The sequence below is a fragment of the Chlorocebus sabaeus genome, chromosome X (assembly GCF_047675955.1).
Source record: "Chlorocebus sabaeus isolate Y175 chromosome X, mChlSab1.0.hap1, whole genome shotgun sequence".
Classification (NCBI taxonomy): domain Eukaryota; kingdom Metazoa; phylum Chordata; class Mammalia; order Primates; family Cercopithecidae; genus Chlorocebus; species Chlorocebus sabaeus.
The window spans coordinates 150126630-150143878 of record NC_132933.1 but is presented as its reverse complement, the minus strand read 5'-3'; the positions used below and the strand labels follow the sequence as shown (position 1 = coordinate 150143878).

Sequence of the window (17249 nt, the reverse complement as noted above, 5' to 3'; positions counted from 1 at the left end):
AAACAGCTTGCTGTAAAGAAGTTGGCCACATTTCACCAAATCCAAGATGGCGACGAGAGTGACCTCTGGTGGTCCTCACTACTACCTTCCCAGCAGCGCCATGACAGTTTACAAATGCCGTGGCAATGTCAGGAAGTTACCCTCTACGGTCTAAAAAGAGGAGCCATGAATACTGCACTCCTTGTTTAACTCCAAGAAATAACCATATAAATGGGCCGCCAGCGGCCCTGGGGCTGCTCTATGGAGTAGCCATTCTTTATTCCCCTACTTTCCTAATAAACTTGCTTTCACTTTATGGACTCACCACACATTCTTTCTTGTGCAAGATCCAAGAACCCTCTCCTGGGGTCTGATTTCAGACCCTTTCCAGTAACAAGTTCAGTCACAAGAACCATTATCATGTGCTTTCTATATATTCACATATACGTTTTTGAATTGCTGAGCTGCAGTCAAAGAGAGACCTTAGGATTTGCCCGAAGGAAGTTAAGATTTGTTCTTCTCGGGGTCCCTGTGCCAGGTTTGCAGAACCTCAGAACTTTCCCGTCTGTGGGCTGCCTCAAGCTGAGAAGGGTTCTATGGGTTTAAGACCCACTAAGTGGCTTCAACCGCAGCAGCTGACCCCAGAAAGATTGGTTTAAATGAACCCACACTTCAGAGAAAACCAGTACAATCCTATTTAAGGAAATAAAAAACAGGCTGGGGGCAGTGGCTCATGCCTGTAATTACAGCACTTTGGGAGGCCGAGGCGGGTGGACCACTTGAGGCCAGGAGTTCAAGACCATCCTGGCCAACATGGTGAAACCCCATCTCTACTAAAAATACAAAAATTACCTGGGCGTAGTGGCACGCACCTGTAATCCCAGCTACTCGCGAGACTGAGGCAGGAGAATCGCTCGAACCAGGGAGGTAGGGATTGTAGTGAGCCAAGATTGCGCCATTGCACTTCAGCCTGGGCAACATAGTGAGATTTGATATGAAAAAAAAAAAAAAAAAAAAAAAAAAAAAAAAAAAGGCTAGGCGCGGTGGCTCATGCCTGTAATCCCAGCACTTTGAGAGGCCAAGGTGGGCGAATCACGAGGTCAGGAGTTCCAGACCAGCCTGGTCAACATGGTGAAACCCCATCTCTACTAAAAATTAAAAAAAATTAGCTGAGCATAGTGGGAGGCGCCTGTAATCCCAGTTACTCTGGAGGCTGAGGCAGGAGAATCGCTTGAACCTGTGAGGCGGAGGTTGCAGTGAGCTGAGACTGCGCCATTGTACTCCAGCCTGGGTAACATAGTGAGGTTCTATATAAAAGAAGAAAAAGAAAGAAGGAGAAAGAAAGAGAGAGGGAGGGAAGGAGGGAGGGAGGGAAGGAAGGAAGGAAGGAAGGAAGGAAGGGAGGGAGGGAGGGAGGGAGGGAGGGAGGGAGGAAGGAAGGAAGGAAGGGAGGAAAGAAGAGAACAATTGCTTTAAAGGGCTTTGTTTCTCCAGGGCACGCAGATCAAAGGATATTGAATTGAATAGTGAAACAGAAGAGCCTGTCTGAATTTACTAATGTGGTTGCACGTCCTGTGATGACTGCAGTTGACTCTAATTCAATTCTGCGGTGTACAAATTCTGCTGGCAATAGCGGTAATTGGGGTCAGGGATTTAGACAGTCTCTGTGTGTTCCTTTTTATTTTCTGCTCAGAGCCTGCCGGGAGCTGATTTTCTTCTTTAGATTGAGGTAAATAATTCAGTGGGAAGCAGAGGTTTTCTGTGGGTCGATTGCTCTCCTGTGCTGCGTGGCAGCTGTGCTGGTGGCAGCTAATGTTCAGTGGGCATTGGCCTTGACATTGCATTATTATTATTTGAGCAACGGTACGTTCTTTGCTTGGCAAAATTGCTGTTTGTTATATTGACTTTCTGGGGTCGTGGCCCCTGAAGTGTTACTGAAAATCACGGACATGAAGCAGATGGATTAATTGGAGAAAAGACATGCAAATGTATTTAACGTGTATACAGGGGAGCATTCAGAATGAAGACCCCGAGTTACAAGGGGAGACTGTCTATTTTTATGCTTTGGTTCAACCAAGTCTGGATAGCTGTGTAGAAATAGGGTTGGACAAAAAGGGCCTGATCCAATGCTGAAGGTCTGAGCGGGGAAACCCAGCCAGGCCTGTGTATCTAGATTCTTCTGGGCCGCTCTCTCTCTCTCTCTTTTTTTTTTTTTTTTTTTGTAGACGGAGTCTCACTCTGTTGCCAGGCTGGAGTTCAGTGGCGCAGTCTAGGCTCACTGCAATCTCCGCCTCCCAGGTTCAAGCAATTCTCCTGCCTCAGCCTCCTGAGTAGCTGGGATTACAGGTGCCCGCCACCACGCCCAGCTAATTTTTGTATTTTTAGTAGAGACGGGGTTTCACCATGTTGGCCAGGATGGTCTCGATCTCTTGACCTCATGATCTGCCCTCCTTGGCCTCCCAAAGTGCTGGGATGACAGGCATGAGCCTCTGTGCCCAGCCTCTTCTTGGCCTCTCTGAGCAGCACTCCTTCCTTCCGGGTATGCGGCTGGCAGCTTCTCTGGGATGGGGGTCTTAGGACGCCCAAACAAGGCAGGTCAGGGAATTTCCTTATGGCCACTCTTTTTTTGTTTTCTGTTTTTTGTTTTTTTTCCCCAGACATATTCTCTCTCTGTCGCCCAGGCTGGAGTACAGTGGCGTGAAATCGGCTCACTGCAAGCTCCGCCTCCCGGGTTCACGCCATTCTCCTGCCTCAGCCTCCCGAGTAGCTGCGACTACAGGCGCCCGCCACCACACCAGGCTAAACTTTTTGTAATTTTTAGTAGACACGGGGTTTCACTGTGTTAGCCAGGATGGTCTGGATCTCCTGACCTTGTGATCCGCCTGCCTCGGTCTCCCAAGTGCTGGGATGACAGGCGTGAGCCACTGCGCCCGGCCTGTGCCACTCTTTATACAGATAGGCTAGAGGGACAGTTAGAGTCCTGTTTTGAGGTTTTATGGCTGGCTTTGGGGGAGAGGCGTTCTTGTTTCTGGGACCCGTCTTGGGAAGAGGGATTCTAGTTCCTTCGGTGCCTCAGGGGAGAATGGGACTCAGAGACAGGGGGGCTGGAGAAGTTCCGAGAGAAACTTCTGCTTCCGAGGCTGCTGCTGAGGCCTGCCCTGGCGGTATTGTTTCCTAAGCCTGAACCACGTGTAGGTCTGAATCAACGTAAGGAATTTGGGTGGGGGGCAGGGGAACTCCAATAAGAAGCATCTTTGACTCTGGCAGAGGTGGAATTTGGGCCCAAGAGGGGTTTGGTGACTGCGGGCTACAGAAGAATGCTTCAAAGCGCTGTGTCACATGGCTGGGGTCCTGAGCACAGCTTTACGGCGGGCTCATGTGTAACGCTCGGCCCTCCCACCCACCAACAGGAGCCACTTAATCGACATCTCCAGGATGCCAGCAAGCGAGGACCATTGTCACAGTCCCAGCACAAAACGAGGCCGCTTTCTTCTTGGGGGTTTAGGGATCCCAGAACACGAGGATTTGATTAAAAGCTGCTGAGTTCACTAAGTATAAGCAAAGCAAATCGGAAACAGATCTCCTGTTCCTGCCCCATCTTATGTTCCCGGTGGAAAATAAACCCCGTGAAAGCAATAGCATCATGTGCAACCCTGACCTTGGAGACAGAGACCCCGGAGTTAGCATCGTCTACCTGGGACATCTCCCAGCCCAGGGTTCTTACTCCAAGCCCACGAGGACCCCAGCCGTGGTGTTGCTGTAACTTCCCTGGAGAGGAGAGAGGACAGGGGGCCCTGCCTGGGAGATAGATTTCCTGCCTGGCATGTAGGACTGGAGACTGTCTCAGTGCCCAGGCCGCCTGATGCTGGCCCGAGTCCGCCTTGTTTATGTAACGAGGTCTGGGTGTGACCCACAGCAGCCTCGTGTGTGTGAGTCACGAACGTAGCAACTTCTGGCTGCAGTGCAACCCCTGAAACCAAGCAAAGCCTAAAACCCCCAGGCTCCACTTCCTCTGTGACACTCCCCACCCTCAATTCCTGTCATCCCCCAGGGTCATCTAGAGCATCTCAAAGCTGAAGGAGCCTCCGCTGCAACCTGGCCTCCTGCTGCAGGATGAGACGAGCTGTCTGCAGCCCTCCCGTGCCGCCTGCCTGTTTTATGCAACAGCATTTCAGAGAGGAGGGGCTGGGAGGGGAGAGAGAACACTGAGGCCTTTGGTTATTTAGGGCAACAGCAGGGAGTGGCCGGGTGCACGGATTGGGAGGAGATTGTGAAGTAGTTGCTGAGGGGATGCCTGGAATTGCTGGGATGGGCCGAGATACAACGCAGTGGAAGATTTTGGTCAATGGTGAACACAGGTTGGAATGTAAATTCTCAGGGTGTGTGCATAGCCGAGACGCTTAACTCTGGGGTCCTGGACAGGTGTCTTGACTGGAACTGCTGGCACCCTCGGAGGAGAGATGTCGCACGGATCCAAGAGGCTGAGGCGGCTCCTGTCCCTGAGCCCAGTCTGAGCAGCTTGGACCATGATGACCAAGAGAGCTGGAGGAGGCCAGGTGCAGTGGCTCACGCCTGTAATCCCAGCATTTTGGGAGGCCAAGGCAGGCGGATCACTTGAGGTCAGGAGTTCGAGACCAGCCTGGCCCAACATGGTGAAACCCTGTCTCTACTAAAAATACAAAAGTTAGCTGGGCGTGATGGCATGCACCTGTAATCCCAGTTACTTAGGGGGCTGAGGCAGGAGAATCGTTTGAACCCAGGAGGTGGGGGTTGCAGTGGGCTGAGATTGTGCCACTGCACTCCAGCCTAGGCGACAGAGCAAGACTCCATCTAAAAACAAAACAAACAAAAAGAAAACAACAACAAATAGGGAGAATGCTGGAGGGAGCAAAGAAGGGCTGGGTTGTTCTTCAAGGCGAGCCTGCAGTGATCACTGGCAGCACAGAACATCATCTGAGAGGGATGTGGGGCACCCAGAGTTCGAGAGAAATGGCTGTGTGGGATTTGACCTGCAATGGCACCACCAGCTCCCAGCCTCCAGTCTGGGCCCAGGGGCAGCAGCTGTGTGTACCCTGGGCTCAGAGTCCCCCTTCCCTCCAAGGTTGGTGACTCTGTCCTGACTTAGGGGCTCCTGTCTGGGGATGCACCTTCTGCTCTGGAGAGGTCCTGATTACCTCCACGAGGAGCCGCAAACCTGCCTGGGTGGCATCTGGCTGGAGCCATGCCACAGGCTGTACGAATCTATGTTGGAGCCCTTGAACCTTCCCACAGAGCAAGCATCACCCAGGCAGACAGATTTTTGGGAGGGAGACAGACATCAGAGCGGGGGAGAGCCAGCACCGAGGGCTCACCTGGTTCCCCCAGGCTTAGTCTCCTCCATGGCTTAGTGTTTGAGTGAGAGGTTGTCCCCCCTGGACAATTCTGCAGATTCTGACTCTGCTCCTGCCTTGCCCTGAACGTCCCGGAACCTCAGGTTCTTCCTTTGGGAAATATGCATGCTGGTCATACTAACATCCTCGGGTGGGCAGATGAGATGCTTGGGTGCCTGGCATTACTGCAACAGAACTCAATGCATAGTAACTGCTGATTCACTGTGTTCCTGGCTGCATCCTCTACTTCCTGATAAATTCTCTGGTGGTGTTTTCTCTACAAGGTTAGTACTGGCAGGGGGCAAGGGAGGAACAAGAGCAAGGTGTGCATATGTGTCAGCAAGAGGGACTCTTCATCCTCACAAATTCTGCAGTGTGTTTTTAATGATGAGTCACAAAGATGTGAATGTTCTCTTCTCTCTGCTGCAGACACATTCATTAGGTTAACTGCTTTTGGATCAGGTAGGAACCTCAGCTTGTCCACAGAGGTTGCTTCCTGACCCTGTATTTGTCAGCATAGGCTAGCTGCTGTAACAAACATCCCCCAAAGAATGAAAAGTTTGTCTCTCTTTTGTGTTGCAGCCAGGTGAGGTGGCAAAGGTGTCCTATGCTCCATATAGTCTCTCAGGGATCCAGGATCCTCACATTGTTATGCTTCACCTTCTTCTAGGGCAGCCCCTCTCAACATAGACTGTGTGGGCCGGGGAGGGGGGGCAGGAAGTGCCAGTCCTAAGCTGTGAGTGGTACAGTCCAGAGTCCAGGAGAGAAGTCTATGTGCTTGGAGAGAGGCTTCCTTCAAAGTTTCCTGGCCATGAGCAGGAATGAAGCTCTGACACAAGTTGCAACGTGAATGCAACTCAAGAGCATCATGCTCAGTGAAAGAAGCAAGGCACAAAATACCACATATTGTAGGAGTCTATTTATATGAAGTTCACAGAACAGACAATTCATGGAGACAGAAGGTGGATTAGTGGTTGTCAGGGGCTGGGGAGGCGGAAGGGGAAGTGACTGCTGAATGCGGACAAAGGTCTTCTTTTGGGTAATGAGTATGTTCTGGGACTAGGTGGAGGTGGTGGTTGCATCTCCCACGTAGCTCATAGTCAGGTTAGTTTTAGTGCTCTGGGTGACCCTAGGCTTGCAGGAGGAGAGGAGCAGCGTGAGGTGAGGAACAAGTGGGATTCTGGCTTTTCTATCATGGGGTGACTTATGCCCTGTTTGCTCCCAATAGGTCAAAGAGACTTTGACTTGGCGGACGCCCTTGATGACCCCGGTAAGTGCCGATATTTCAAGGGGAGCCTTCCCTTTTCAGCTTGGATCTAACAGCATCAGCTGTATAGTTACTTTGGGGTTGGATTGGGCCAGTGTTGGGAATTTCTTGCTGTTGAGAGCTCTGTTCTTCCTGGGAGATTACAAACGCCTCGAGACAAACATTTACACACTCTCTAAATGTCTCAGACTCATTTCTTGGTAGGTCTGTGCTTCTAAACCTGTGGTTTAGGAATATGCTAGTATTTTATTCTATTTTATTTTACTTTATTTTACTGAGATGGGAGTCTCGTTCTGTTGCCCAGGCTGGAGTGCAGTGGTGCAATCATAGCTTACCACATAGCCTCAACTTCCGGGCTCGAGTGATCCTCCCACCTCAGCCTCCCAAGTAGCTGGAACAACAGGTGTGTGCCCCCATGCCAAGCTATTTTTTTCTTTTCTTTTCTTTGTAGAGACGGATTCTTACTATGCTGCCGAGGCTGGTCTTGAACCCCTGGGCTCAAGCAATCCTCTCAAAATGCTGGGATTACAGACGTGCACCAGCATGGCCGGCCCAGTTTCTGCTTTTCTTACGCTTCATTTCATATCCCTCATTGTCCTACACCCTGGTCCCAATCCACGGCCTCCGATCTCTCCTCCCAGAGCACACTTCATTCTGTTCTCCCATCAGCTTCTCTGGTTACCTTCACTCATGGGGCTGTGAGTTTTTCTTCTCCAGGGTACTGAGGACCTGGAATCTTCCCATTCTGTGTTTTATCAGTTCAAGGTCAGCTGGAACGTTTCTGACTGACCAGAAGGCTGAAAATGCGCATCCTGGGCCCTGCAGAAAGTCCTGCTCGAGGCAGACAGTCTAATTGAGATTCAAACATTTATTGTGAAAGAAAAATAAATTTTTATGTGCACAGAGGAAGACTCCGTTGGGCTTTAGCACTGGGAACAACTGGTCGACCAGGGCAGTTACATAATGGTGTTTGTTGGAGGAATAGAGAATGATAACCAGATCTGATCCTAAAAAGCCGACAACAAGACAATAGGAACTCATCTCTCTCCCAGTTTTCTGCGCACAGTGATGTTTTTGCTAATAATGATCCTACAAAGCAGATACAAAATTGTTGTCAGTGCAAGAGGAAAATGTAATGACCCACCCCAACATGAAGTTGCCATTTCTCCCATCAAGTTAGAAAAGATGAAGGTTGAATCCTACCCTGTCAAGGCAGACTGAGGGGTGGGAGTTGGAGGCAGGTGTGTGGTTGCAACCACTTTGGAAGCATTGGGGGATTTTCTCCAAAATTCAGACCGAGTGTGTAGCACCAGCATTTGGTTTGGACAAAGAATGAGGCATAGCTGCAAGAGAACCCTGTGCAATAGTGAAGGAGGGGCTGGCTGGTGGGCTCAGATACAGAACGAGACATGTTACTGATCTGGAAGATCACTGACATGTGACCCAGGAGTTCCACTCCTAGACAGGTACCCAAGAGAACTGGGAGCAGGGGCTCAAACAGATATTGGTGTACCCATGTCTACAGCAGCAATCTTCACAATAAGCCAAGGGTGGAAACAACACAACTGTCCATCAGGAGATGAATGAATGAACACAATGTGGTCCCTCCATGCAACAGAATATTATTTGGCTGTAAAAAGGAAGAGGGGTTCTGATGCATGCTACACGAGCCTTGAAAATGTGCTCCGTGAAAGAAGCCAGGCACAAAAGGCCACAGTGTGTAGGATCCCATTAATATGAAATATCCAGAACAGGCAAATTCAGAGAGACAGAAAGTGGCTTAGCGATTGTTGGGCTGGAAGAGGGGAGAAAAGGGAGGGACTGCTCGTGGTTATGGGGTCTCCTTTTGGGGGGATGAAACAGTTCTGGAACAGATAGAGGTGGTGATTGTACAGTATTGTGAAGATATGAAATGCCATTGAATTGTACACTTTAAAATGTCAAATTTTATGATATGTGAATTTCATGTTGATTTTTTAAAAATCACAGAAATAAACTTCCTTTCCACTCACCTGTTACTACCTTTTCATTGCTCACCTGGAAGACTGCCAGTGCCTGCAAACACATCTTTGAATGCATCATTTTGCTACCAAGAGCCCCCCATGAATGGGCAGGCATGTGCCTGCTCATCCACAGCCCTTCCATATAGGAAGGAAGCCCCAGTGCACAGGAACCACAGTCACCTGTATGGCGACTGTGGGGTATTCGCTTTTCACTGTCTATACTGCTTGGGCTTTAAGAAACTCTGTGAGTGTATCACTATTTTAAAAAATCTTTATAATTTTACATTTTAAAAAGAAGATGGAGAAAGGAAGGATGAGAGAGAGGGAGGGAGGGTGGGAGGAGAAAGGAAGGGAAAAGGAAGAGAAGCAAGAAAAGAGAAGGAAACAATGAAAGGAGGGAGGAAAAGAGGGAGGGAGGGAGGAAAAAAGGATGGAAAGAAGGAGGGAAGAAAAGGGAGGAGAGAGGGAACGATGGAGGGAAGGAAGGAAGAAGAAAGGAGATGAGATAGGAAAAGACTGAGGGAAGGAAGGAAGGAGGAATGGAAGAAAGGAAGAAAGGAGCGGGGGAAGGAAAGAAAGACAGATGGGGGAAGAAAGGAAGAAGAAGGAAAAGAAAGAAGGATGGAGGGAAGGAAGGAGAGAGGGAGAGAAGAAAGGATGGAGGGGAGGAAGGAAGAAAGGAGGGTGGGGAAGAAGAAAAGAAGAAGGGGGAAAAGAAGAGAGGGAAGGAAGAAAGGAGAGAAGGAGGGAAGGAGAGGAAGAAGGAAGAAGTGAGGGCAGGAAGGGAGAGGGAGGTGGCAGGAAGGAGAAAAGGCGATGGGAAACCTTCAATTAAAATACAGGACATGCGAAATCGTATGTCCCCTTTGGAGCTTCAGACTCTCCTTTTTGCAGTTTCTGCACCCCCAGTGAATGCCCCCACCACACACATACCCCTGTGTTCCAGCTTCCTCCTACCAAGGCAATGCGAGGCTGTTATGTGAACCATGCTTTCAAATACACTGTTTCCTCTGTTTGGAAGAAGTCTGGCCATTGCACAGCCCTGAAGCTCCAATTTTCCCAGCCATGGCCGACTCCACCTCCTTTGAGCCATCTTCCTCAAACCTCCTCCTGCCCCTGTCTGCCCACCCGCACTGCACACCCAGGTTCACTGAGCAGGGTGGTCACAGGCTGCACCCTGAGCACTCCTGACCTGATATCCACATCCATGCAATACATGTTTGCTGAATGAATAAATGAGTGAATGAAAGAAAGTGAGAAAAGCCATCATTCTAGAAGCTGAAAGTCTTTCTCCATCTTTTCTTTTGCCTCCCCCTGCCCCGCTCTCCGCCGTCCAGCTCTATGGTGGCTCTACAGGCAGGTAGCTCACTTACTTGTCTTGGATGTTCTCAGCTACTTTGGCCATCCTGTGGGCATCCTCACAGCCTCAAGGGTCGATTGTTTTTGAATGGATTTTAAGGGTGTTTTCTTGCTGTTTTTCTGAATACAACATGGAATTTGTGTCCATATCATTTACTTTGTATTGCTTTGTCACTCCCTTTTCATCTTTCATCAGGGCGTTCATGGCCTTTCTTTGTGCTTCTGTTGAGTCTTCAATGCATATTGCATTTATTTTCTCTCTTTGTTCACAGAACCCACCAAGAAGCCAAACTCAGGTGAGTGACTCTCTGGCTGGGAAAAACTGAGGCAGTGTCCTTGAACTGATGCTTATGGAGGGATGGTTGAGGATGTTTTACAGAACTGTGGGGTGTATGATGAAGATGCAAAAACTGTACCAGATAGTAGATATTGAAAGCAAAATGTGGTGATTAGGGAAATGCAGATCACAACCACAGTGAAGCACCACTTCATACTCACTGAGATGGCTAAAATCTAAAATGGAAAATAACAAGTGTTGGCAAGGATGTGACAAAACTACAATGTTTGTACATTGCTGGTGGGAGTCTAAAACGGTACAGCCACTGTGAACAAATGCTTTGGTGGATTCTCAAAAAGTTAAATATAGAATTACTCTATGAACCAGCAATTCCACTCCTAGGTATGTACTCAAAATAATTGAAAACAAGGGTTCTAAGAAAAATATGTACACAAATGTTCACAGCAGCACTATTCATTATAGCTAAAAGGCAGAAATAACTCACATGTTCATCAGTGGAAGGAATGGATAAACAAAATGTGGTCCATCCACACAATGGAATATTATTTAGCCTTGAAGAGGAATGAAGAGCTGAACATTGATACAAAGTGGTTGAGCCTCAAAAACATTTTACAAAGAGAAAGAAGCCAGACACAAATAATCACATAGTGTATATTTTTATGAAAATGAAATTTCAATAATAGGCCAATCCCTAGAACCAGAAGCAGTGTCGTGACTGCCAGGGGCTGGAGGGGAAAGGGACAGTGACTGCTTGATAAAATCCAGGTTTCTTTTTGGGGGGACAAAAGTGTTCTGGAAGTACACAGAGGTGATGGCTGCACAACACTGTGAATGTTCTAAATGCCCCTGAATTGTTCACTTTTAAATGGCGAATTATATGTAAATTTTGCTTCAATTTATTTATTTATTTATTTTCAATTAAAAAGGTAACCTTTGGCCAGGGGTGGTGGCTCACACTTGTAATCCCAGTGCTTTGAAAGGCTGACATGGGCAGATCACCTGAGGTCAGGGTTTCGAGACCAACCTGGCCAACATGGTGAAACCCGGTCTCTACTAAATATAAAAAAATTAGCTGGGCATGATGGCACATGCCTGTAATCCCAGCTACTTGGGAGGCTGAGGCAGGAGAATCACTTGAACCTGGGAGGCGGAGGTTGCAGTGAGCCGAGATCACACCACTGCACTCCAACCTGGGTGACAGAGCAAGATTCCGTTCAAAAAAAAAAAAAAAAAAAAAAAAAAAGAAAAGAAAAAAGAAAAAGAAATAACTCCCAGACTTCTAGCAGACTCCTTGACGGCCTTCCTGACATGAGAGATGTCAGGATGTCAATGGACAGGCATTTATAGGTTGCTCAGGAAACATTCACTATCAAGCAAGAATTGAAAATGCAGCTAAATTGCTGTTGGAGAGTGATGATAGCGTAAATATTTCCAACAAGGAGCTCTGCAATTCTTGCTGAAAAATCTTCCAAATGACGCTCTGCCTTAAGAAGAAATTCACACCCTGAATAGCACAGCAGGATGCGAACAGCAATGCCAGCCAAAGACATTGGAAACAAGCCGGTAAAACTAAGTGATTGTTAGCTGTTTAAAAAAATAATAACTGGTGTTAACAACAAAGTGAAACTTAATTTCTAAAGATTAGGCTACCTTCACAGAGAGGATAAGAAAGGGAAGAAGTGAGTAAAAGTAGTTAGATGTTGCTGGATTTTGACATTTTAAGGTTAAGTGTTCCTGTTAAAAATAGAAATTGAACATATAACTCCTGAACTAATGGAGGAAAATGAAGAATGAAGAATAAAATTAAATACAAAAAAATGAAGAATAAAATTAAATACCAAAATTAGCCAGGTGTCGTGGTGAGCGCCTGTAGTCCCAGCTACTCAGGAAGCTGAGGTGGGAGGATCACTTGAGTCCCGGAGGTAGAGGTTGCAGTGAGCTGAGATTGCGCCACTGCCCTTCAGCGTGGGTGGCAGAGCCAGGCTTTGTCTCAAAAATAAAAAAATAATAATAATAAATTTAAAAACTGAATACTAAATGGAAGTTAGGAAGGAAGGAGTTAAAAAAGAAGAAAAGTAAAATAAAATAGTAGGAATAGTGTATCCTTAGTTTTGTTTGATGTTCAATGATTTAATAAATCTGTAAAAAGACAGAGATTAGATGATGCAATTTAAAATGTTTCATGCTATCTACAAGAGAAGCGTTTGCAACAAAATGCCAAAGGGAAGGTGAAAATAGCTAGGAAAAAAAAATGCGCAAAGCAAATACCAATAGAAAGAAAGCCAAGTTGGGCTAGCAAAATCAGACAAAATTACCCTCGAGGTGCAAACAACTTTGAGGCCCAAATAGAGGTTCTTCACACTAAAAGAATGATTCTCTGAATGATAATGGAATCTTGACCCAGCCTGCACCTCAGGTTAAGTCAAAAGTGGAAATTTAAAGATCTAAGTGTTAGATTTTAAAAAGCGTTTCCCCAGAAATACCAGGATCTGTAGATGGAAATGTTATTAAGAAATAAGATGTGGAGCTAGGCGTGGTGGCTCACGCCTGTAATCCCAGCGCTTTGGGAGGCCGAGACTGGCGGATTTCTTGAGCCCAGGAGTTTGAGACTAGCCTGGGCAACATAGTGAGACCCCATCTTTACAAAAAATTAAAAAAAAAACATCAGCTGGACATGGTGGTATGCACCTGTGGTCCCAGTTACTCAGGAGGCTGAGGTGGGAGGATCACCTGTGCCCAAGAGAGGTTGAGGCTGCAGTGAGCCATGATCACACCACTGCACTGCAGCCTAGGTGACAGAGCGAGACCCTGTCTCAAAAGACAAAAAAAAGAAATGAAAACCGTAGCTCAGAGACAGAGAAACTGAGCAATGCATAGGTTCAGAGGGGTTTGAAACAGACTGACTAAATTATGTCTTGCCACATGAGACAGGTCGCAGTTATAAAACAATGAGAGAAGAAACCAAATTCCACACAGGCAGGACTGAGACAATTGGCTGTTCTTGTGGATGATATGTGATCAAATTTCAACTTCATGCAAAACTTTTTTTTTTTTTTTTTTTTTTGAGACAAAGTCTCGCTCTGTCACCCAGGCTACAGTGCAGTGGTGTGATCTCACCTCCCTGCAAACTTCTCCTCCAGAGTTCAAGTAATTCTTGTGCCTCAACTGGGACTACAGGCATGTGCCACCACGCCTGGCTAATTTTTGCATTTTTAGTAGAGATGCGGTTTCACCAAGTTGGCCAGGCTGGTCTCGAACTCCTGACCTCAGGTGATCTGCCCATCTCGGTCTCCCAAAGTGCTGGGATTACAAGTGTGAACCACAGCACCCGGCCTCATGTAATACTTAAAAATGAACTACAGGTGGATTACAAACCTGAATGTAAAAGAAAAACATTTTTTTTTTTTTTTTTGAGAAATAGAGGGAAATATTTTATAACCTCAGGGTTAGGAGTTTTTCTTAGATAAAATACAAAAAGCATAACCATGCCTGTAGTCCCAGCTACTCAGGAGGCTGAGGCATAAGGATCACTTGAGCTCGAGAGGCGGAGGTTGCAGTGAGCCGAGATCCTGCCATTGCATTCCAGCTGAGGCTACAGAGTGAGACTCCGTCTCAAAAGAAAAAAAAAAAAAAAAAGCATAACCTTTAAAAATGGGTTAGACTATGCCTACATTTAAAAAATAATAATAATAATAATGTTCTGACTTCAGGCTCTAAAAATGTCAAAAGATGAGCTGTCAACTGGAAGAAGCTCCTTCCTGCCCATATCACCAGGGAAAGTTTAATATGCAAAATGCAGTCATCCTTCAGAATTCATGGGGTATTAGTTTTAAGACCCCTTCTTTCCCGCAGACACCAAAATCCACAGCTGCTGAAGTTCCTGATATAAAATGGTGTAGTATTTGCATATAACGCAAGTATATGTTCATGTATATTTTTATTTATTTATTTATTTGGAGACAGAATCTCACTCGGTTGCCCAGGCTGGAGTGCAGTGGCATGATCTTGGCTCACTGTAACCTCTACCTCCCGGGTTCAAGAGATTCTCCTGACTCAGCCTCCCAAGTAGCTGGGATTACAGGTATGCGCCACCATTCCCAGCTAATTTTTGTATTTTTAGTAGAGACGGGTTTTAACCATGTTGTCCAGGCTGGTTTCGAACTCCTGCCCTCACGTAATCTGTCCACCTTGGCCTCCCAAAGTGCTGAGATTACAGGGATGAGCCACAGGGTCCAGCCTCTGGTATACTTTAAATTATCTCTAGGTTACTCATAACTCCTGATACGGTGTAAATGCTATGCAAATAGTTGTTATACTATATTATTATTATTATTATTATTATTATATTATTATTATTATTTTTGAGACGGAGTCTCGCTCTGTCGCCCAGGCTGGAGTGCAGTGGCCGGATCTCAGCCCACTGCAAGCTCCGCCTCCCGGGTTCACGCCATTCTCCTGCCTCAGCCTCCAGAGTAGCTGGGACTACAGGCGCCCGCCACCGCGCCCGGCTAGTTTTTTGTATTTTTTTTTTTTTAGTAGAGACGGGGTTTCACCGTGTTAGCCAGGATGGTCTGGATCTCCTGACCTCGTGATCCGCCCGCCTCGGCCTCCCAAAGTGCTGGGATTACAGGCGTGAGCCACCGCGCCCGGTCGAAATATTTTCAATACAAGACTAGCTGGATCTATAGATGCAGAAATTCTGGTTACAGAGCACAAACTGTGTATAGATAGCTCCTACCAAAACAGACGGATGGCCAAAAAAAAAAAAAAAAGAAAAGAAAAAGAAAATGGAGGAGAGAGACTATAAGGCAACTGAAAGAAGAGGGATATGATCATTCCATTTACTGAAAAGAAAAATTCAAAGAAGAGGGAATTACACAATTGACCAGCTGATGTGTGTAAGAAATGCTCAGGGTCACACATATTCATTGAAAGTCAATTTAAGCCACCGTTTAAATTTAAATCAATTTAAACAATTCGGCTTTTCTTTTCTAAAAAAAAAAAAAAAAAAAAAAGTTAATTAGGCTAGGCGAGGGGGCTCACGCATGTAATCTCGGCACTCTGGGAGGCCGAGGTGGGTGGATCACAAGGTCAGGAGTTTGAGACCAGACTAGCCAATATGGTGAAACCCCGTCCCTACCAAAAATACAAAAGTTAGCTGGGTGTGGTGGCAGGCGCTTGTAGTCCCAGCTGCTCAGGAGGCTGAGGCAGGAGAATCGCTTGGACCCAGGAGGCGGAGGTTGCAGTGAGCCGAGATCGTGCCATTGCACTCCAGCCTGAGCAACAGAGCAAAACTCCATTTCAAAAAAAAAAAAGGTCAATTAAAGGTGTGGCAATGGCGATTTGAGACAGCCCAAGAGCTGACCAATCGCTGGTGGGATTATAACCCCGTCAAAGTCCTGAAGAGACCTTCAGGGACATCCGAATATGAGCACATCTCCCTTCTGATTCTGCTTGCGGTGCACACACAGCAACAGCACAACCACGTGGGCATGGGGGAAAGCTGGGAAAGCTGGTGGCCCCATTGTTCATAAGAGAAGAAAGAACATGAAATGCTCACCAGTGACATCATCGTGGGACACGGGCGACGGTGCTGCTGATGTGAATGAAGTGGGTCTCTAGCACCAGTAGGAATACCCCTCAAAAATATCACAAGCAGTTTAAAAAGACAGGCAGAGGAAAGGTAACCAGAGGAAGACAACACTGATGTCCATTTTAACATGCACCAAAGAAAACTATAGCTTGATTATGAACGCACACACACATGTACTTGTGTAATAAAGTGTTTTTTTCTTTTAGAGGTGGGGTCTTGCTCTGTTGCGCAGGCTGGAGTGCAGTGACATGATCATGACTCACTGCAGCCTCGAACTCCTTGGCTCAAGTGATCCTCCCACCTCAGCCTCCCAAGTAGCTTGGATGATAAGCATGCATCGTCATACCCAGTTATTGCTTATTTATTTATATTTTTTGTAGAGGTAAGTTCTCACTATGTTGCGCAGGCTGGTCTCAAACTCCTGGCCTCAAGTGATCCTCATGCCTCAGCCTCCCAAAGTGCTGGGATTATAGGCATGAGCCATTATGCCCAGCCTGTAGTAAAAGTGGTTTAAAAAAATCACCTAGAGGCAGGGCACGGTGGCTCATGCCTGTAATCCCAGCACTTTGGGAGGCCAAGGCGGGAGAATCACGAGGTTGGGAGATAGAGACCATCCTGGCTAACACGGTGAAATCCCGTCACTACTAAAAATACAAAAAAAATTAGCCGGGCATGGTGGCAGGCGCCTGTAGTCCCAGGTACTCAGGAGGCTGAGGCAGGAGAAAGGCATGAACCCGGGAGACAGAGGTTGCAGTGAGCCGAGATAATGCCACTGCACTCCAGCCTGGGCGACAGAGCGAGACTCCGTCTCAAAAAAAAAAAAAAAGAAGTATATTGGTTCAGTCTGGAAAGATGGAACAACTTGAAGCAAAGGCGGGAAGACTGGAATCAGGGAGGGGGTTTCCAGGTTACGAGCAGGTGAGAGACAAAACAGTTACCTTCTTTTGAGTTTCTGATGAGCCTTTCCAAAGGAGGCGATCAGATACGCAGTGGCCTCAGTGAGCAGAGGGGTGACTTTGAATAGAATGGGAGGCAGGTCGGCCCTAAGCAGTTCCCAGCTGGACTTTTCCCTTTAGCTTAGTGACTTGGGGGCCCCAAGATTTATGTTCCTTTCACAGTGTGTGAGTGAGAGCACTTGGAAACTGAGAAGTGGAGGTGTGCCAGGTCTCACTAACACAGGCCCCCACAACACCTGTTTCAGTATTGACTGACTGGTTCAATATTAAAAGCCAGCGCCCTTATACAATGGCTGGAATGTAACAAAAGCCCACTAAGAGTTTTTCCCAGGCCTTCCCTGGGCCTTAAAGGATGACAAAATAATGAAGGAATTCTTAACAGGACCCATTTAGGATTACACAAGTTTTACTGGGGGTCTGCAGAA

The 17249-nt window shown here is 46.9% G+C and overlaps 1 protein-coding gene across 2 annotated transcripts in view; it reads left to right on the top strand.

The window, feature by feature from the left end:
* XG (Xg glycoprotein (Xg blood group)) overlaps positions 1–17249 on the top strand; it is a 65298-nt gene that overhangs the window by 14102 nt on the left and 33947 nt on the right. Inside the window, exons 1-3 of one of the 2 annotated variants that reach the window (XM_073013899.1) lie at positions 3803–4631; positions 6577–6618; positions 10250–10273. In XM_073013899.1, the coding sequence (XP_072870000.1) occupies positions 4506–4631; positions 6577–6618; positions 10250–10273 (192 nt within the window). In that variant the 5' untranslated portion in view covers positions 3803–4505. Of the gene's footprint in view, positions 1–3802; positions 4632–6576; positions 6619–10249; positions 10274–17249 lie in introns of those variants that run through there. The other variant, XM_007990946.3, reaches the window with a different exon arrangement.